Here is a 22,687-nt window from a genome sequence, read left to right as displayed (position 1 = left end):
TAATGAGTGGGGCCGGGTGAGTGGCTCACCCCTGTAATGCCAGTACTTTGGGAGGCCAAGCAGGGTGGATTGCCTGAGGTCAGGAGTTCCAGAGCAGTCTGGCCAACATAAAGAAATGCTGTCTCTACTAAAAATACAAAAAATCAGCTGGGCATGGTGGCAGGCACCTGTAATCCCAGCTATTAGGGAGGCTGAGGAAGGAGAATCGTTTGAACTTGGTAGGCGGAGGTTGCAGTGAGCTGAGATCAAGCCATTGCATTCCAGCCTAGGCAACAAGAGCACGACTCCATCTTTAAATAATAATAATAATAATAATAATAATGATGATGAATGGAGAAAAAAAGAGAGGGTCTCAATTAAGAAATGAGAAGAAAAATGCCAGGAGGATTGGCTGACCCCTGTAATCCCAGCACTTTGGGAGGCAGAGGCAAGTGAATCACTTGAGGTCAGGAGTTTGAGACCATCTTGGCCAACATGGAAAATCCCCATCTCTACCAAAAATACAAAAATTAGCCTGATGGGGTAAAGCATGCCTGGAGTACCAGCTCCTCAGGAGGCTGAGTCAGGAGGATCACTTGAACCTGGGAGCAGAGGTTGCAGTGAATCAAGATGGTGCCACTGCACTCCAGACTGGGTGACAGAGTGAGACTCTGTCTCAAAAAAATAGGAAATGAGAAAGAGATAACACAGAGATATGAAATTCTCTATGCTATTTCCTTCCATCTTCCTCCTCCCTGTTTTTTTTTTTTTAAACTGGAACCTTGGTTGCTGAGACGATCTCTCTCTCTCTTTTTTTTTATGCTGTGACAGGACAGGTGTTATGCTTAGACCCTCTCTATCAACTGGTAGGTTTTTTTTGTTTTTTTTTTTTTCAGTTTTGTTTTGACAGGGCTAACTTTTCAAATTAAATCCCTTTATTGAATTTTCACCCTTGGATAGTTTCTGAAGATGCTGCCTTTGCAAAAAAAAAGTAAAGTAAAATAAATAAAATTAGAACTGATAAATTTCATGCCTTGTGAAAGCTGAGCCTGCGATGACAGTTTGGCATTATCAACTGCTGTGCCTTCAGGGAGCACAGGAATAATATTGGGTGTTAAGGAAATGTACAGATCACGGAGAGTGATGGCCTCATTGTTTTTAGGATACAGGGTTATGTGCACTGGATGCCACAAGCCAGAAAACAGCAGCATACCCAAAAGCTTGAAAATAAAAGCAATCCAGATGCTACCAATTCCATCCAGAGCTTCCTAAACTAGGGGTGCAATCATGGGAAACAGACCCTCAATCGCTTTCACTAATTTTCTGTCGTGGAACTTTGCTAGTCATAGCATGTTTCACAGACCAGCAGCACAGACCAGGGCATCATCTGGGAGCTTGTTAGAAATGCAGACCCTCAGGCTCCTGCTGAATCACAATCCAGATCTTAACCAGGTCCCGAGGTGGGTAGTATACATGCTAAGGTTTAAGATGCAAGGCTCTAGTATTTTCAGATAACCTGGTAAGTGAGGTGAGGTAGCCAATTGGTAACCTTGACAACTCGTCAGCTAAGTGTGCAGTCATCCAACATATGTTTAGTGAGCTCTCTCTACGTGTAGATGCTATGGCATGTGCTGGAGATATAATGTTTTTGTTTTGAGTTGGGATCTCACTATGTTGCCCAGGCTGAAGTGAAGTTGCTATTCACAGATGTGTTTGTAGTGCACAATATCCTTGGACTCCTGGGTTCAAATGATCTCCCTGCCTCAGCCTCATGAGTAGCTGGGACTACAGCTGTGTGCTGCCACGCCTGGCTCTGGAGATACAATACTGAACATGATATACATGGTCCCTGCTCTCATAAAACTTACAGACTGGTGGGGAGAAACAGTTGTGATCAAATAATCATGTAAAGAGAAAGTATAATTTCAAATAGAAAAGAATGTGATTAAAAAACACAGTTGTATAAAAGCAAGCAAGATGAGAACATTTAGACGAGTTTAGGAAAGGCTTTCCTAAGAAATAGGTGATTAACCTGAGGTCTGAACCATCCACAGTAATCAATTATGCACGACTGGTTAGGGTACGGGTAAGAGAGAACGATATTCCAGATAGAGAAAACAGCATACGTCAAGGCTTTATGGCAAGACAGACTCCTGTATGTTCCAAGAATTGAAAGCATGCCTAAAGGTCTGCAGGTAAGGAGTGAGGAGAGGGCAGAGTGAGATTAGGCTGAGGAAATGGGCGGGCACAGGTTATGCTGGGGCTATAGGACAAGATGAGAACTTAGCTCTTTATCATCAAAGCTGCGGGAAGTAAGCAAGACTTTTAAACAATGATGTGTTTACTTTTCCCTTAAGAAAATATTGATCTCTGTTATGTAGCAAGAACTGGAACTTGGAATCCAAGATAATATCGTCTGGTCCAAGGAAATGAAGAAGCCACCATCAGAGTGAGCCCACTGAGGAGGTGAGAAAGCAGCTCTGACCTGTTGAGCTCATTCTGTGACAGGCATAGTGCTGGGCACATTGCATGTGGCAGCTTTGCCCGGGTTACAGAGAAGGATGTCCAGCCTTGCCCCCTGACCTGTGCCCACACGGACTCGGTCAAAAAATAGATTCACTCCCGCAGAAGGGAAACAAAACCTTTAGAGGGAAGAAAGCTCATGGGACATGCATAGTAATGAAAAGCTTGTGGTTTCTGGGGAGTTTGGGTTGTAGGGGTGACCTGCTTTGTTTGGCTGTAAGCTGGCAAAGTACAGGATCTTCTGCCTTTGTGTCCAGAAGAGCTAAAGACTGGTTGACAGGCACAAATGGCAGAGATTAGGATGCTTGTAAATTGTGAGAGATATTTTAGAAACCGGGAATGTCCTGGAAATGAGATTATCGCTCTGGGCCAGCGCTGTGCAGTCTACGACAGCCTCATTGCTCTGTGGTAATTGTGGATAGTCCATTCTCTTCCTCTCCTCCCTATCTGAGTCCGCTTTCTTTCTCCCTGTCTTTTCTCTCCTCGTCCTCTTCTATGTAGAGTTTCCCCTTTTGCTCATTTTCTTTTACTCCTCTTACCTGGAGCGCTCTATCCTTGGCCTAGCAGTACCCCCGCAAATGCTTAGCCCTTCTGAGGATCCTCTGAAGCAGAGAAGGGGAAGGAAACATCCATTGTTGTCGTTCAACTGTTGGACAGGTCACGCACTGTGTGAAGTATGTTATATGCATTGGTTTCTCGAATTCTCACCTGGACTGGCCTTGTGAGATACACATCACTCTCCTCTATTTATTTACCATATGAGCTTAGGTATATTATTACTTAAGCTTTCTACGCCTTTGTTTCTCCATATGTGAAATGAGAATAACAACCTACAACGTTGTCATGAGGCCATGAAGCGTCGTCCTGTCCTTCAATGCAGCATACCCATCCGGAGTCGAGGAGAACTACCGAGGGGGAGCAATGCACTCAACTGCCTCCCTCCTGCTGCTTCTGATGGGGACCCAGAAAAATTCTCTCTTTTTTAATTCTTTCCCAAGCGTTTTGTGAATCTCCGAACAAGAGAGTCAGGCACAGCCTGGATGATGTCTGACAAAATAAGGAGACTGAAGAAACAACTCAACACGAAACAGGAGCAGCACCACCAACAACAAAACACTTCAGGAAGCAGGAGTTTGGAGATTTTCTCTTTACCTGGAAAGACACTTTGACTGGATGAGAGGGCCGTGCGAGTGTCGCCACTAACCAAATAGACATATTTCTGGATAATCTATATATTTATAAATTTAAATATATATAAAATATGTATTTATGAAAAATTATTGACTATTTCGCATCACTGAAGACAAGCTTTCATGCCAAATCACATGATTATTGCCACTGTGCCATTCATTGTGCCTGTGGACCTAGCCTTAGCTCTTCTGAACAGAAGATACCTGCACTTGACTAGCTTAGAGTCAAAAGAAGCAGGTCATCCCTGCAATCCCAAATCCCCAGAAAGCACATATCCACTATTACTATGCATACATCATGAGATTATTACACAGACTCGGTTCATGACAGATTCACAGAACCAATATCACTATGAACATTGCGGCAAAGTTGATTTACTTACGACCATCCACAGTTCTGGCCTCAAGATGCACAAGGTCTGGTTCTTTGTTTGACCCCATCATAGACCTAAAAAATGGAGAAACATGAAAAGAAACATCCACATTAATGACTTCACCTGTCCCTTAGAGGAACTCGGCAGAGCCCCTAGACTTTTAATAACCAGAGGCATCTAAACTCACAGTCCTTCGAATATATCTACTCTATTTATGTATACAGCCTGACAGCAAAATTTCCACCTCAACTAAAAACGATAGTGAAAACGTCACTTGATGAAAGCCAGGCTACACTCTAGCAAGGAAGCTGTGTGTTATTAGCTGGGACTTGCAAACCGGCTGGACACATGTTGTGTATGTACTCTTGCAACAACCCCAGTGACAGTATATTAAACCTTCAAAACTTATTAGGCAGATGCCAGGCATGCTTCTTTAGCTGGGTGACTTGAACAGTGATTTACATAGCTCACTAATCTAATTAATTTTTTCATTTGAAATTTGCCAAACCACCTACTACTGCCCTATGAACAAATCCCATGACTCAATCAATGTAGCAGCAGTTACAGCAGAGTGATGATTCTCTGTATTGTCGAATCAGTGTGAAGAAAATATATAGATGCACCTCACTTTCTGATACATGCCTGAAACCATATGTATAAGCAAAATCAACGCCTATTTAAAATGCCTTGGAGACACATTATTTTGTGTAATCTTGCAGTGAGCTCTATTAAATAGAAAATAATTATTATTCTGTAACATAAATAATATGGCAATCACACTTTAGGATTTTTATACAAGATTAATTAAACTTGGAAACATCTGGACTTTTTGAAAAAAATCAGGCTTTGCAGAACTTCCATTTCTACACAGAAAACAGGCTTTGCAGAAATTCCATTTCTACATAGAAAACAGTGAAACGCCTCCAAATTGATACCTCTGCCTGACCCTCGCCACTTAGCCCAGCCATTCAATCAAGGCTAGAAAATGCAGATGTTAAAAGTACTTATCGCTCCAGGGCCTAGTGTGGTATCCACCACTCTACACAGACTGGATCCATGTCACTTTTGCTGGCCCATCTCCTGCCACACTGAAAAATGTTGCCGTTCTCTGAAAGTGCCACATTCACTTCCTCACCCCTCTGTGAGCCTCTGTAAGCTTCTGTTTTCAATTTGAGACGCTCTTCTCTGGCTTCATCTAACCCTCTGAATCGTAGTTTAAGACACAATGAAAAGTCACTTCCTCTGTTAAATATGTCTCATTTACGACAGGAAAAGCCTTTTCCTCCTATCAGCAAGTGTTTGTTATAAATCCTGTAAGACCCTTATTAGAGTTTGTTACAAAGAATTTTTTTGGGCCAAGTGCCTGGATCATGCCTGTAATCCCAGCACTTTGGGAGGCCAAGATGGCCGGATCACAAGGTCAGGAGTTCAAGACCAGCCTGGCCAATATGGTGAAACCCCATCTCTACTAAAAATACAAAAATTAGTAGGGTGTGATAGCAGGGGCTTGTAGTCCCAGCTACTCAGGAGAATGAGGCAGGATAATTGCTTCAACCCAGGAGGCAGAAGTTACAGTAAGCCAGCAGCGTGTCACTGCACTCCAGCCGGGGAGACAGAGCAAGACTCTGTCCAAAAAAAAAAAAGAATTTGTTTTTTTCCCATGTGAAGGCATACCCTTCCACTAACACACACACAAACACAAGATACACACACAGAGATACCCAATAAAGGTACTGGAGGGTCTTCTCTTTACACACTTTATATTCATAGGTATAGTTCCTGGTATATAATAGAGAGTCAAATGAGAAATGAAGAAGAAAGGAATGAAGGAAGGATTTTAAAAAAGGAAAGAAGTTAGGAGGAAGGGCAGGGAGGACAAGAGAAAGCAGGTAAAGAGAAAGAAAGCGAAAGAGCTAGAAAGGTCTGGATTTTCTGAAGCTAATCATTAATCATTGTCCTGGGGGCATTCCCAGAACTCTACTTACTTAAACTCATTTTCCCAACTCAAAGAATCTGAGGGCTAGCTAGCTTAATCACTCTTCATCTGGAGAAAAGAAGTCTCCTTAAGGCCCTGTTACCGCTGTCAGTAAGTTTTCTCTGATTGATACATGGCCTGAAATTCAGAGCCTAAGCTTGGAACATTAAATCCTACTTTCTTCTTTCCCCAGGAAGCAGGTATTTCCTAATAAGGGTTTCATAATTTCTCTCATATAGACGTGGGACATGCATTTGGACATTTTAATCACTGAAATCTTCTTGAATCTAAGCAGCAACTAATACTGTAGCGACTAGTAGGCTATGGGTGGTGACTCTTCCCACACTGAGGCATTAACTGGATCCGCAGGTGGTGACTTCTGACAAGACCACAGTCATGAGCATTAAAACAGAAAATGAGGCCAGGTGTGGTGGCTCACTCCTGTAATCCCAGCACTTTGGGAGGCTGAGGTGGGCAGATCACAAGGTCAAGAGTTTGAGACCCATCTGACCAACATAGTGAAACCCCATCTCTACTAAAAAAAAAAACAAACAAAAAATTAGCCGAGTGTGGTGGTGGGTGCCTGTAATCCCAGGTACTCGAGAGGCTGAGGCAGGAGAATTGCATGAACCTGGCAGGCGGAGGTTGCAGTGAGCTCAGATTGCATCATCGCACTCCAGCCCGGGTGATAGTGCAAGAGTCTGTCTCAAAAAAAAGAAGAAAGAAAAAGAAAAGTAAATGAGCTGCTTGAAAAGCCTCCATCCAGAAAGCTCAGCAGTTAACTGTTTTAGTTCAAAACAGACAGTTACATGTTGTTCAACTGTCCATCTTACTGTAAGTCTCATCCTTGAAATGACTACCACCATTTATTCTCAGGAGAAGCCCAGCATCCCAGAAACACGAGGTTAAAAACTAGCATGCAAGCCTATCTGCTTGGCTTATGGCTAGTGTCAATGGGAGACAAAATAATTACCCTGGATTCAGTGTAGCTTTCCATGTGCTTATGGCCTCAAATAAATAATAGCAGTAGTTTCTTAAAATCTTGCATTATCTTTAATGGCAAAGCTGTTGTTTCCAGTGACATCCCACCGCTGCCTTATCAACCAACAAAAAAGAGGCAAGAGCAAAACAGAGTTCTTTGTTCTCCCCAAAATCTACTGTGGCTAACAAACCTCCTTACTCCGCCTAAATGTTTGTTCATCTATAGTAAAACAATTACAACAACACAACAAAACTTTACATATGAAAGGCAAACCACAGTGTTTCCAATAACTGTTATTTGACGATGTGCTCACCCTTAGACCTGTGATCCAAGAGTATCTCTAGCAGTCACAGATAATAAAGAATGATTGCTCTGTTTACTTTATGGTCCTAGTGAGTTCTTAATTGCTGAGGCCAGTCAAGGCCGAACCATCTGTATAGGTCCTGTCATTGACGAGATTCCTTGGAAAAGCATATCACTGCAGTTGACCCAAATGGTATCATTACTGTAGCCTATATATACTCCTAAATTTTTGCTGGAGCTACAGAGTTCCGTGGTTTTCTGTGTGTTTTAAGACCAACTGTATTTCATCATCATCATCCTCCTCAAACATCACCATCATCATTATAATCATCAAAGAAAAACAGCATCAACATAGAATTTAATACAAAATGAACTCTTCATGGTCTTACTTGCAGAATGAGATCTCGAGACTGATATTCAAGCAGCTCTATCCAAAGACGTTGGCAAATCTGACTTCTGGTATTAAGCACAAGGGGTTAGGCACCTTTGCTTTATCCCTCTAGGTTATACGGCACACATCACTGTCATAGTTGATAATGATTTGCTGCACGTCTGCATAAATGACTCGTTTACTACACTGAGCTCCCAAAGGCAAGTGTTCTGTCTTTTATCACTGAACTCTTTATGCTTACCGAAGTACAGAGAAACAAGTTTTCTCAGTAAATACATACACAACATTTTTCACCAGTCAATATTTACTCATGTCCACTATAGCATGTTACTCATTTCTGGGACTCAGAAAGAACCTCTCTGTAAATATACAATTAAAATTTTGTCTAGGAGATTTTAATTATTAAAAAAGAGGCAAAAGGTAGATGTATCTTGTATGCCTTTATATTGCCTTTCTGTCGAACCAGGAAAATGAACTCCCTACTTGAACTGAATTTTATGGAAGGGAAAGGGAGTCTTCCTGTGCACATCCTGGTGTCTGCCTGGAATCTCCTCTCGTCCTTCTTCTGCCTTCATAACTCTTATCACTGTGGCTCAGCTGCAGATGACTGAAGTTGAAAATAGGCTTCTCAGTGGGGATGCCACTTAAGCCAAGTTAGTTATCCTTTCTGAGGCTTTCAGAATGATGCACACACTTTTGCACAGAAAAAAAATAGGCCATGTTATAACTGGTGACTCATTTGTCAATCTCCTTTATTGACAGACTCAAACTTTTCTGTATCTCTGTGCCAGGTACCTGCATGCCACAGACAGATTATTGGAGAAGTGCATAAACCAGCCATATCAGCATGTATTAATTTACCTGTAGATGTAATTTTTCTTAAGATAGTTAATAACTCCATGCTGTCATTTTTTTTTTTTAGTCTCTAAAAAGACGTTAACATAATTTTTCCTATAATATACATCTTTAAGTACCAATAAGATCGCTGGCACACAGCTAGGGATCAGTAAATATAGATAATCAGATAACTTCTTCTCTTCCTTCCCCCTTCTTTCCTTCCTTTTTTTTTTTTTTTTTTTTGAGACAGAGTTTCCCTGTTTTGCCCAGGCTGGAGTGCAGTGGCGCAATCTCAGGTCACTGCAACCTCCACCTTCCAGTTTCAATCGATCCTCCTGCCTCAGCCTCCTGAGTAGCTGGGACTACAGGTGCATGCCACCACACCTGGCTAATTTTTCTGTTTTTAGTAAAGATGGAGTTTCACCATGTTGGCCAGGCTGATCTCAAACTCCTGACCCCGTGATACGCCTGCCTTGGCCTCCCAAAGTGCTGAGATTACATGCGTGAGCCACCGCGCCCGCCTCTTTTCCCCTTCTTATTTCAAGAAATGGGTGGGGAATGTTAACGCTGACCTAAGAAATTAAAATTTATGTTGGCACTAAAAAATTCCTGACATATCATTGATGCCTTGCTAACAGAAATGACTTGTCACAATTATTTATTGTCATTAAGTCAATAGACAAAAAATGTGTCAATGGCTTAGAGATCAATTATATGAATAAATAAAATTGACTGACTTATTTATTCATTTATTTAGGCAGTGAAACATTCCAAACTCCTATTATGCAACAAGAACGAGGGCTACAAAATTACTGCACTTAAGCACTTTAGAACTACAGAAGAGGCAGTAACCCAATGAAGCAAGGGTTCTAACATTCAAGGTGCTATTTGGAGACACAGGAAGAATCATCTTTCACCTGCAGATGGAAACCTGAAGGAGAAGGAAGGTCCAGGAACCCTTCGGAGTAAATGAATAGAATCTTCAAGTATATGCAACAATACAACCAGTGGACAGAAGGGGTGAAGAGCATTCTATTTAGAGACAAATAGCAGGTACTGGGGCCCTAACTCAAAAAGATGATGACCCATAGAGGGATCTGTTATAAATCAATAGGCTGAATCCAGTGTTTTCAAAGTAGACTAGTAAAAGAAAACTGAAAAGTTACCAGGGGACCAATCAAAAAGCAGTTTTTGCATAATGCTAAGGTTCTGTGTTTGATCCTGAAAGCCATGAGATGGCACCAAAAAAAGGTAAGCATGTCAAGTTTTAGTTAAAGATCAGATCGTTGTAGATGTGTGGTGTTATTTCTGAGGGCTTTGTTTTGTTCCATTGGTCAATATCTCTGTTTTGGTACCAATATACCATGGAATACTATGCAGCCATAAAAAAAGATGAGTTCATGTCCTTTGCAGGGACATGGATGAAGCTGGAAACCATCATTCTCAGCAAACTGACCCAAGAACAGAAAACCAAATACCTCATGTTCTCACTCATAAGTGGGTGCTGCACAATGAAAATACATGGACACAGGGAGGGGATCATCACACACTGGGGGCTGTTGGGGGATGGGGGACTAGCAGGGGTGGGGGCATTGGGGAGGGTTAGCATTAGGAGAAATACCTAATGTATATGACAGGGTGATGAATGCAGGAAACCACCATGGCACATGTATACCTTTGTAACAAACCTGCATGCTCTGCATATGTACCCCAGAGCTTAAAGTATAAAAAATAAATTTTAAAAAGAAAGGTAAGCATATACATTTATAAGCAGCTGAAAAGAACCTCAATCGTGGACTATGTGTGGTCCTCGCTATTGAAGGAGTATGAGGGGAAGCTGCAAAGGTCATGCCAGATCAGCTTTGCTGATGAAAACAAGACAAAGATCACTGCAGCCTCCTGCATCTATGCTTCTAGTATCTTAAGTAGGTGTTCACACAGGAAGAAAAATAAATCGCACTCCGATATAGTACACCAGTGATGTGAGCAGCGCAACATCAGCCTTCTGAAATAGAATCGGCCAAATGCAGCCTTTGTAGACATTTTCTACGGAGAAACTCAGAAATGTCACTAGTTTATCATTCGCCTGGCATTTTGTCCAAGTTTATGGCAGCTGAATATAGTGCTGAATAAATGCTGTAGAGCCACAAAATGTCCTGACGTAGATAACCGCAGAGCAAGTATTACAAAATAAATATCATGATGGGATAGCACCTATTTATTCTGATTTAGAATTGCAGTTAATGGCGTATGGAAAGGAACGAGGAGGATCTGCAGAGGAACGGAGGCTGGAAGGATGGAGACCCCTGCCTTCCTCTTCATGTTCCCACAGCCCCTCTTCATAAACAAAGCCCATGAGAGCAAGAGGGCCTGTCTGCTATCAAAGCGCCCGGCAGGTATTGGCAGTGAGATACCTTGGTTTCCTCTCCTACAGTCGAGGGTTTCCCCTTCACCTGCCACTATAATTAGGCCCTCACACAAACATCATCAGAATACCCTGGTTAAGGCCACAGCTTTTATTTTTGAACAGAGTATCTCAGCCTGAGGTCTCATCTGCTGTCCAGCAAGGGCAAATGGGCCAGATAATCTACAAAGCAGCCTCAGGTGCCACTTAACCTCTCCCTTAAGCCTAAGAAACGTGTCTGCTTTCTGCTTTTATTCCTCTGGCCCCTCAACACGGTCACATTGGTTTCCCAGAACCAAAGTTACCTATTAAAAATAACAAATAGACCGCTAAAAATGATGTTCAGTCCCCTGAATGCATAATGGCCTACCGAGAATCAGCACTGCCAGCAACCTGAAGTCTTCCACATGCTGCATTTTGTCATCCTTACTCCCCAAGCCAGAAGCCCAAGTGTTTATTTCTATGACGTCTGCAGCAAAGTGTGTCTGTGTGTGCGCATGTGTGTGAGTAGGTTGTTTCTTAAAGATGTGTTATTAAAAAAAGCGGGGGCGGGCACAGTGGCTCACCCCTATAATCCCAGCACTTTGGGGGGGCGAGGCAGGTGGATCACTTGAGGTTGGAAGTTCGAGACCAGCCTGGCCAACATGATGAAACCCCATCTCTACTAAATACAAAAATCAGCCAGGCATGAGGGCATATGTCTGTAACCCCAGTTACTCAGGAGACCGAGGCAGGTGAATCACTTGAATCTGGGAGGTGGAGGTTGCAGTGAGCCGAGATCATGCAACTGCACTCCAGCCTTCAAGACTCTCCTCCCCACCCCGAAAAGATGGGATGTGGGAGTCTAGAGAGACACACCAAGGACCATGCCCAGATCAGAGCTCCTGATCTCCAAACAAAAATCACAGCCCCAGTGAGATACAGAGAAATGCACTTCAACCGATCAAAGAGCATGATATTAAGGTAAAGGAAAAGCTTAAAATATTTTTAATAAGGTCTCTTTTTATCTTTTTAAACTTTAGTGGTATCATATCCTGTGTATTTTTAGCAACTTGTTAAATTTACTCAATAATATATCTTGGAGATGGTTCCACACCAGAACATAAAATTAATGAGATAAATCTCCAACTATTTTATTGCAACCTATTAAATGAAAATATCCTCTTTATTCAGCTGTTGTCTATTGATGGGCCAAAGAAAAAATATACGTAAGTGGAAAAAAAACTGGAGATACACATTAAACATTCGTAATTGTAGTTCACTTTTGGTAGAGTTTGGGGGTTGTGAGTGATAGTCGAAAGGATCCTTATACTTATCAGTAATTTGAGAATTTTTATAAGGAAGATGTATATATGCAATACTCTAATAATACACTGTACTATTTAATACAAAGAATATATTCTCCATTTGGAAAATAAAGTCTAAGTGGGTAGTAAATGTGGGCAAATCACAAAGGGAGAGAAAAAGGGATGAGTGAATTTTGTGTAGAGAGGAGATGTGGGATTTTCTTAAATCCTGAACACTTACAAGTCTGACACCATCTTGGTAAAAGGCCCAGGAAGGTGAAAGCCTGAGAGTTTTGGTCAGAGAAGCAGTGCTAAGGACCTCCTGGAGGGGGCGTGCTTGTGTTGAAAGCCTGAGAGTTTTGGTCAGAGAAGCAGTGCTAAGGACCTCCTGGAGGGGGCGTGCTTGTGTTGATGTTAAGTGCAGAGTGAGAGGAAGGAGGCTGGAGATCCTGCATGGGCCTGGAGGGGCCATGGTAACTGAAGACAAGGAGAAGACAGAACCTCTCCACTTCTCCTCTCTTTATCCATTTCTGTTAAGGACAAAGAACTTCAGACTAGAGGGCAAAGCAAATATAAGTTTAAAGGAACTGCTCAGCATGGTGGCTGACAGCTGTAATCCCAGCATTTTGGGAGGCTTAGGTGGGAGGACTGCTTGAGTCCAGGAGTTTGAGACCAGCCTGGGCAACAAAGCCAGACTCCACCTCTTTTAAAAAAATTTTTGGCTGGGCACGGTGGCTCACACCTATAATCCCTGCACTTTGGGAGGCTGAGGTGGGTGGCTCACTCAGGAGTTCAAGACCAGACTGGCCAACATGGTGAAACCCCGTCTCTACTAAAAATACAAAAATTAGCTGAGCGTGGTGGCTTGTGCCTGTAATCCCAGCTACTTGGGAGGCTGAGGTAGGAGAATTGCTTGAATCGGGACCCGGGAGGCGGAGGTTGCAGTGAGCCAAGATCACGCCACTGCACTCCAGCCTGGGCCACAGGAGACTCTATCTCAAAAAAAAAAAAAAAAAAAAAAAAAAAAAGTTTTTTAAAGGCCAGGCATAGTGGCTCACGTCTGTATTCCCAGGGTCTCACTATACTGCCAAGGCTGGTCTTGAACTCCTGGACTCAAGCAATTCTTCCTCTTTGGCCTCCCAAAGTGCTGAGATTATGGGCGTGAACTGCTGTGCCCAGCCAGGGACTGTTTTAAAAGGCAAAGTTAGAGCTCAGTGTGGTGGTTCAAGCCTGTAATCTCAGCACTTTGGGCGGCCGAGTCGGGCGGATCATGAAGTCAGGAAATCGAGACAATCTTGGCTAACATGGTGAAACCCTGTCGCTACTAAAATACAAAAAATTAGCTGGGCATGGTGGCATGTGCCTGTAGCCCCCGCTACTTGGGAGGCTGAGGCATAAGAATTGCTTGAACCCGGGAGGTGGAGGCTGCAGTGAACCGAGATTGTGCCACTGCACTCCAGCCTGGGTGACAGAGCAAGACTCTGTCTTAAAAAAAAAAAAAAAAGGTTAGTGCACTACATATTTGAACTATATACTTACCATGGTTGGGTAAATATTAAAAGTAATAAGAGTAGGTCTTATTAGAATATAAAGAATTATGAGTCCAAAAACTGAGAGAAGATGGAAATTCAGAGAAGCAAGTCCAGAGTTTGGCCCATGTTTCTCCTGGGAAAAACTGTCAATTACAAAAAAGGTGTCTTAGCTGGACATGGTGGCTCATGCCTGTAATCCCAGCACTTTTGGAGTCCAAGGTGGGTGGATCACTTGAGGTCAGGAGTTTGAGACCAGGCTGGCCAACATGGTGAAACCTCGTCTCACTAAAAATACAAAAATTATCCGCGCATGCTGGCACATGCCTGCAATCCAGGGAGGCTGAAGCAGGAGAATCGCTTGAAACCAGGAGGTGGAGGCTGCAGTGAGCCAAGATCACACCACTGCACTCCAGTCTGGGTGACAGAGAGGAAATCTGTCTCAGCAACAACAAAAAAATTGAAAATTGAAACCTGAGCATTTTGCTGCTGGAGATAACGTGACCCATGGAAGTTATATTCCATAAGGGAATTCCAGAAGAGCTCTCTCCACATGTTTTGTTTGAACACATCAAGCAAGAGGGGAAAAGTAGACGCACCCAATAAATGATGGTTTATTCCATACAAGTTATGAAAATGCAGTACAGTACTTACATACTGACTTTAGAAAATATACACACAATAGAAACGAAAATCGAAACAAATAATCAGAAAGTGAGTATCTTTTTCCCCTCCTTAAAGAATCACCAACTACCCCCGAGGGGAAGGTGCAGGTAAGTTACCATGGAGACTATTGCTCTAAATGGAAGATTCCTGGAATATCCTTCATATTTGACACCAGGCATGGCAGATGGTTGATTCCGAATTAAATTTTTAATGAATAAATGAATAAAATTTTAAATATGTTTACCGAGTACCTACAAGTGCTAGGTATAGTTCTACGCATTAGGGGTTTAGCAGTGAATAAAACAGAAAAATCTCTGCACCTCATGAAGCTTACAATTCAACAGTGAAGACAGGAAAATTAAAAATAAACATGTCAGGTGATGCTCATAACATATCTTGAAAGCTGTGTGAGGAAAAATATATAAAATACAAGGTATTAGCTACATTTAAACAACCCCATTGTTCTATGGTGTCAATCAATGGCTGATGTCCATCTATTAAGTGTGAGATTGATGTCACACAGGGCCGCAAGGCTGTGCTCTTGTTGCTGTCCTGCTCATCAATTGTCAACAACTTGGATGAAAATACACGTTGTGTGCCTAGAAAATTCATACATGACACAAATTCAGGAAAAACAATGACAAGATAAGAGAAAGACAGCGTTATCTCTGAAAGCAACTTACTTGCCTAAAGGGCATACGGCTAATAAAAGATACCATCAGACTGGAACCTAAGCATTCTAATTTCTCTAGGGCTCCATATATCACCTAGAAAAAGGACAGTGATAATAGTACCTAATAACGCGATTGTCGTGAAGGGTCAAAGAAGACATATGTGTAGCTACTACTATTGTTAACAGTATGAATTAAGGAATCCTTTAGAGACACAAAGACTGTTAGAGATTAACTAGTTCAAACACCTCCTGTTCCAATTAAGCAAGCCCAGGCTTCCAGAGAGTAAATACCATGTCCAAAGTCATACCACTCACAGTATGTCAAGGTTGGAATTACTAACCCTGGTCCTTAACTAATCTTGATGATTCTTTTCATGAAAAAATAAATTTATGCCTCAGTGTCTGAGGTAAGACAGTGTTAACTAGGAAAGTAATGTGTGTGTCTTACACACTAAAAAGATGAGAAGACAGGCACGGTGGTTCATGCCTGTCATTATAGCATTTTGAGAGGGTAAGGTGGGTGGATCACTTGAGGTCAGGAGTTCGAGACCAGCCTGGCCAACATGGTGAAACCCTGTTTCTATTAAAAAAAAAAAAGTTGATCCAAGATGGCTGATGATTAGCAGCTCGGGCACGTACCTCCCAGTGAAAGCGCAAAGAACGAGAGGACGCCACACTTTCAGACGAATATTAGTTGCTCACGGACCAGGAGATTCCCAGTGGAGGAGCCCCACGGGTCGCCAGGGCGACTCTTGTGGCCGGCGTGGCGGTTTTGCTGGTGCCTTAGCACGCCAGTTCTTGGTGCAGAGTCCGGAGATTCCCGGGCAGAAAAGCACCATCAATCTTAACACCACTGTTGTGGCCGGCTCAGTGGATTGCTCAGATTTCGGCGCAGGGAATCAACAAGTTGGACGTCAGAGACCCAGTTAGAAAGTCGGTAATTATAAAGACGACAGACGGACAAATATATAATGAAGGGAAGAAACCAGCGTAAAAAGGTAGAGAAAACTCAAAATCAGAATGCCTCTCCCTCTACAGGGGATTGCAATTCCTCATCAGTAACGGAACAAGGCTTAATAGATTACACCTGTGTTCCAATAACAGAAGCAGGTTTCCAAACGTGGGTGATAAGAAACTTCTGTGAATTAAAAGAACTTGTTCTAACCCAATGCAAAGAAACTAAGAACCTTGAAAAAAGGTTTGACGAACTGTTAACGAGAATGGACAATTTAGAGAAGAATATAAGTGAATTGATGGAGCTGAAAAACACAACACGAGAACTTCGCGAAGCATGCACAAGTTTAAACAGTCGAATTGATCAAGCAGAAGGAAGGATATCAGAAGTCGAGGACCAGCTTAGAGAAATGAAACGAGAAGACAAGAATGCAGAAAAAAGGATGAAAAGGAATGAGCAAAGTCTCCAGGAAATATGGGACTATGTGAAAAGACCTAATTTACGTTTGATAGGTGTATCTGAATGTGATGAAGAGAATGAATCCAAGTTGGAAAATACTCTTCAGGATATCATTCAGGAAAATTTTCCCAACCTGGCAAGGCAGGGTAATATTCAACTCCAGGTAATACAGAGAACACCACAAAGATATTCTTCAAGAAGACCAACCCCAAGGCACATAATCGCCAGATTTATTAGGGTTGAAATGAAGGAGAAAATACTAAGGGCAGCTAGAGAGAAAGGTCAGGTTACCCATAAAGGGAAACCTATCAGACTTACAGCAGATCTCTCAGCAGAAACCCTACAAGCCAGAAAAGAGTGGGGACCAATATTTAACATCCTTAAAGAAAAGAACTTTCAACCCAGAATTTCCTATCCAGCCAAACTAAGCTTTATGAGCGAAGGAAAAATTAAATCTTTTGCGAACAAACAAGTACTTAGAGAGTTCACCACCACCAGGCCTGCTTTACAAGAGCTTCTGAAAGAAGCACTATACATATAAAGGAACAACCAATATCAGCCTTTCCAAAAATATATCAAAAAGCAAAGAACTTTAACACAATAAAAAATTCACATCAACTAATGGGCAAAACAGCCAGCTAGCATCAAATGCCGGTATTAAACTAATATATATTTTAATTGGATAAAAAGCCAAAACCCATCGGTATGCTGCATCCGGGCCCATCTTACATCCAACAACACACAAAGACTCAGAGAGAAGGAGGAAGATTTACCAATTGAACAGAGAGTAAAAATTAACTGATAAACAAAAAGCAGGAGATGCAATTCTCGCCTCTGATAAAGTAGACTTTAAAGCAACAAAGATCAAAAGAGGCGAGGAATGACATTACATAATGGCAAAAGGATCAATGCAACAAGAAGAGCTAACGATTCTATAGATCAACGAGATAGAAAATTAACAAGGATATTCAGAACTTGAACTCAGACCCTGAACAAGTAAACTTAATAAATATTTATAGAACTCTCCACTTCAAATACACAAAACATACATTACCACCTCACACCTATTCCAAAGGTGACTATATAATTGGAAGTAAATCACTCCTCAGTAATCGCATAGCATTTCATAGGTTTAAATTAAATATTGGTTGGCTGTTTGTTTGTTATCTTCTTCCCTTATTCCTTCCTGACTACATCATTAAGTATAATTATCAGTATAAAAGAGGTTTTCAATACCCATTACTAAATTGCATTCTAGCCTGGGCAAGAAAGCAAAACTCCCATTCTCTCTCCCTCTCTCTTTTCCTTCTCCCTCCTCCCCATTCTCTCTCTCTCTTTCTCTTCCTTTTTTCTCCTTCCTATTCTCTCTCTCTCTTTCTCTTTAAAAAAAGAAAAAAAAAAAAAAAGTTAACTGGGGGTGGTGGCATGCAAATGTAATCCCTGCTACTTGGGAGACTGAGGCAGGGGAATCACTGACCCCAGGAAGCGGAGGTTGCAGTGAGGCAAGATCATGCCACTGTGATCCTGCCTGGGTGACAGAGTAAGGGTCTTTGTCTCAAATAAATAATATATTATAAAATAAATGGAGAAATGGGAAATCCTGACACTTCAACATCCTGCAAGTATTATGTGTATTGGAAGTCATGAGCCTAGACGTATTTGAGGGGTCCCAGGTCCCAAAGATTGGAAACAGACTAGATAATAATTTCTTCAGCTTACACCTTAAATAGCAGGGTTTCTAAGTGCAAAGGTGGCTTTTCTGCAGTCATTTGCAACATGACTCACAAATTCTAGCCCTTCTCAGATAACACAGTGTCAGTTTTTACATGGACAGCTCAGTCCCTGGCCTGCAGGTAAGGCGGTTTAGCTATCCTTGTAGTCGCTTCTCCACACTACAAGCCTTCTCTTGCTTTATTGCTGGGTATTGGTACTTCCGGAAAAATACACTAAAAGGCTATTGCCCTCAAGTACTTCAATTGAGAAGGAAAAGAGATCCAGTCAGCAAAGCTTGGAAGGAAGTAAGAATGAAATTGGGTTAGATATAGGAGGAAATCAGATTTATTTTCATCACAAAGACAATTTCTGGGATGGGAAATGGCAGCTGTTCTTAGGAGAGGTTGAGTATCCCTTAGCTGAAGTACTTGGGGGACCCAAAGATTTCAGATTTTTTATTTTTTTTTTCAGATTTTAGAATGTCTGTATATACATACAGAGGTATCTTAGGGATGGGACCCTAGTCTAAAAACAAAATCCATTTATGTTTTATAACACCTTATACATATAACCAAAAGATAATTTTATATAATTTTTTTTTGAGATGGAGTCTAGCTCTGTCACCCAGGCTAGATAGAGTGCAATGGCACGATCTCGGCTCACTGCAGCCTCTGTCTTCTGGGTTCAAGTGATTCCCATGTCCCAGTCTCCCAAGTGGCTTGGACTACAGGCACATGCCACTACACCCAGTGAATGTTTGTATTTTTAGTGGAAATGAGGTTTCACCATGTTGCCAATGCTGGCCTCAAACTCCTGACCTCAAGTAATTTGCCCACCTCAGCCTCCCAAAGTGCTGGGATTACAGGTGTGAGCCACCACATGTGGCCAGTTTTATAAAATAAGTTTAGTTGTTTTGTGCATAAAACCAAGTCGTGTCTGCATTTCAACCAGAACCCAGAACCCATGGCACAAAGTATGATATGAAATTTCCCACTTGTGACATCATGTCATCACTCAAAAAGTTTCAGATTTTGGAGCATTTGGGGTTTGGGGTTTTCAAATTAGGGCTGTACTACTTGTACTTTTTATGTTGATGAAAAATTTCTGGAGTTTTTAGTACAAGGTGTGAAGGGATTTGGAACTGGGCAAAGACAGGGACGCTATTTTGTGAAAATACTTTGAAGTCTGTGCCAGTTTGCTTTTGAACTCATATTAACTGCTTAGCCAAGGAAATCAGTGTGATTACAAAAAATGAAAACACACCTTTTAATTTATCTCTTTTTTTTTTGTCTGTTTTCAAATCAGTAGTCCACCCTAGATGTGAATTCCTAAAGTTGGATTTGAAAATATCTCAATGTGACAAACAAAAGAGAGAAAGGGAGGAGGGAAAGGGAAAGAGAAGGAGTAAAAGAGAGCATGGGAAGCCGGGCGCCATGGCTCACGCCTGTAATCCCAGCACTTTAGGAGGCCGAGGCGGGCTGATCATGAGGTCAGCAGATGGATACCATCCTAGCTAACACAGGGGAACCTCATCTCTACTAAAAATATAAAAAATTAGCTGGGCGTGGTGGTGGGTGCCTGTAGTCCCAGCTACTCGGGAGGCTGAGGAGGAAGAATCACTTGAACCCAGGAGGTGGAGGTTACAATGAGCCAAGATCGCACCACTGCACTCCAGCCTGGGTGACAGAGTGAGATTCCATCTCAAAAAAAAAAGAGAGAGAAAACATGGGAAATAGAGGATAGAAGAATGAGAAGTGCAAATGAAGTCATTGGGAGACAGAATGAGGATAAAAAGAGAGGAAACAGAAATCAGGGAGAGGAGACTTTATTTGCTGTGACTATTCCACCGGGGGTCAGCATGCCCTCCTGCTGCTTGGCTACCACCAATCCCACTCCACCACCACCTGTTTGGAAATATGTTTCACTCCCTTATTATTATTATTTAATTTGCTTGTTTATTTAGTTTTGAGATGAGTCTCATTCTGTCACCCAGGCTGCAGTGCAGAGTGCAATGGCGCAATCTCCGCTCACCATACTGTCTACCTCCCAGGTTCAAGGGATACTCCTGCCTCAGCCTCCCAAGGAGCTGGGACTATAGGCACACACCACTATGCCCAGCTAATTTTTCTATTTTTAGTGGAGACAGGGTTTCACCAAGTTGGCCAGGCTGGTCCCAAACTCCTGACCTCAAATGATCTGCCCACCTTGGCCTCCCAAAGTGCTGGGATTACAGGTGTGAGCCACTGTCCCTGGCCTGTATAATTTATTTAAATAACATGCTTTAAAAATAATACTGCTTTAAAAAATATGATTGAAAAAGGAATATATATTCATTGAAAATATAATGCTAAGGATACCAAAGTATAAAAAAGAAACTAAAACATTCTCACAATCCCTCCATCTAGAATTAACCACCTTTAATATTTTGCTGTTGATCCTTCATTACTTTTTTATTTTTTTGAGATGGAGTCTTTCTCTTGTTGCCAGGCTGGAGTGCAGTGGTATGATCTTGGCTCACTGCAACCTCTACCTCCAGGGTTCAAGCAATTCTCCTGACTCAGCCTTCCTAGTAGCTGGGCCTACAAGTACACGCCACTACACCTGACTGATTTTTTGTATTTTAGTAGAGATGGGGTTTCACCATGTTGCCCAGGCTGGTCTTGACCTCACCTCCTGAGCTCAGGTGATCCTTCCGCCTCGGCATCCCAAAGTGCTGGGATTACAGGTGTGAGCCACGCGCCTGGCCAGTACTTTTTCAGTGTTCATGTAGGCATTCCTTTTTCTTTTTATGACTTTTGCATCATATCATAAATACAGCGTAACACGTAACATAATGTTAGAATGCACTGTTTTGCCCATTGTACAATATTCTATAGTTGACCTAACTAGTTTTCTGATCACAGAGTATTGGTAATTTCTATCATTTTACTTTCAGACATGATGCTGCACTGATGACCTTTGTAGGTAAATATTTTATGTATCTCTAATCTCTCTGGTTTTTCAATAGGAAGAACTGTTATAAGAGGAAATACTGTAGTCATCCCTTATCTACAAGGTGTAAGTTCCATGAGGTATAAGAGTGCTTAAAATGTTTAGAATATTTACCTTCTTTCTTACTTTACTGTATTCTTCATATTTTTTTAATTGGTCAATTTAGAACCTGCATTCTTTGTTTTGGGAATTAAAATGACTTAAACACAGAAGTTAGCACCCTTCTCACATGTTTGTTTTGTTTTTCAGGAGCAGCCAGGCTTGCTTTTTCCCTTGGCCAAGAGAGAGGAGAGACAGGGAAAGGTAAAATTGAGTGAGTGTGTGCATATCTGTGATGCATGCATGTGTGCATGTGTGTGCATGTGCGTGTGTGTGTGTATAACATCTTCCTTTTGGAAAAGATGTGTGATTTGCCCAACTGAACAAAGAAGAGAGCTCAGAACTACTGAGTGAGAACCCAAACCTCCACGGTCAACCGAGAAAATCAGTCACAGAGAAAGTGCATTTTCTTCTGAGGTCTCCATTCCAGGCCAGACTCTAAAATGCTCCTTAAAAAATGGCTAAATGAAAACGTTATTAGACTGAAAAGTCTTGCCCTTAATTAGTAGGTCAACAGGGATCATCTGGACAATAGCTCGGAGCCAGGGCAGTGGGACACCTGGAGTGAGAAAGGGATATTGGTAAAGAAACAACAAAACACCATCCAGAATTGAGCTTATTAACCATCTGTTTTGGTCTCTTCATTGACTGAGCAACTGAACAATGGTATAACAAATAAAAGGTCAAGAAGGAACAATTGCGCCTTCCAGAAGAATTCCAGTTAATAAAAAGAAATGATAAAAATAAAGACAAACTTCATTAGAAGTACTACAGCAGTAATAATTGCTGTAGGCACGACTGTCCACCAATACTAAAGTTAGTGGATAAAATGCATGGTCTCAAAGTATCTCCCCAAAATCTTGATCAATTATCTGGTTATATTAATATATGTTCACGAAATTTTTAATACTTATCCTGCCAGGAGTCAGAACTTAATACTTCTGCCCTTGAGCATGGCTGAACTTAGTTACTTGCTTCCAACAAATAGAGTATGGGACAAGAAAAAGAGTAACTTTGCAATGGAGAAACCTGGGAGACACCACCTTCACCAAGCAATCAGAGTTAACATCATCAGTAATAAGACATATTGATGGCCGGGCACAGTGGCTTAAGCCTGTAATCCCAGCACTTTGGGAGGCTGAGGAGGGCGGATCACAAGGTAAGGAGTTTGAGACCAGCCTGGCTAATATGGTGAAACCCCATCTCTACCAAAAATACAAAAATTAGTCGGGCATGGTGGCAGGTGCCTATAGTCCTAGCTACTTGGGAGGCTGAGGCAGGAGAATTATTTGAACCCGGGAGGCTGAGGATGCAGTGAGCTGAGATTGCGCCACTGCACTCTAGCCTGGGCAACAGAG

The 22,687-nt window shown here is 41.9% G+C and overlaps 1 protein-coding gene across 5 annotated transcripts in view; it reads right to left on the bottom strand.

Moving 5' to 3' along the window:
* SORCS1 (sortilin related VPS10 domain containing receptor 1) overlaps window positions 1-22,687 on the bottom strand; it is a 591,753-nt gene that overhangs the window by 157,413 nt on the left and 411,653 nt on the right. For all 5 annotated transcript variants that reach the window (XM_012450170.3, XM_012450169.3, XM_012450171.3 and 2 more), the window contains exon 6: window positions 4,076-4,140. In XM_012450170.3, the coding sequence (XP_012305593.2) occupies window positions 4,076-4,140 (65 nt within the window). The remainder of the gene's footprint in view (window positions 1-4,075; window positions 4,141-22,687) is intronic.

This window comes from Aotus nancymaae, unplaced genomic scaffold (assembly GCF_030222135.1).
Source record: "Aotus nancymaae isolate 86718 unplaced genomic scaffold, 86718_ANA_hifiasm-v0.15.2.pri h1tg000010l, whole genome shotgun sequence".
Classification (NCBI taxonomy): domain Eukaryota; kingdom Metazoa; phylum Chordata; class Mammalia; order Primates; family Aotidae; genus Aotus; species Aotus nancymaae.
The sequence above is the reverse complement of the archived record's forward strand: the minus strand, read 5'-3'. Positions and strand labels throughout refer to the sequence as shown.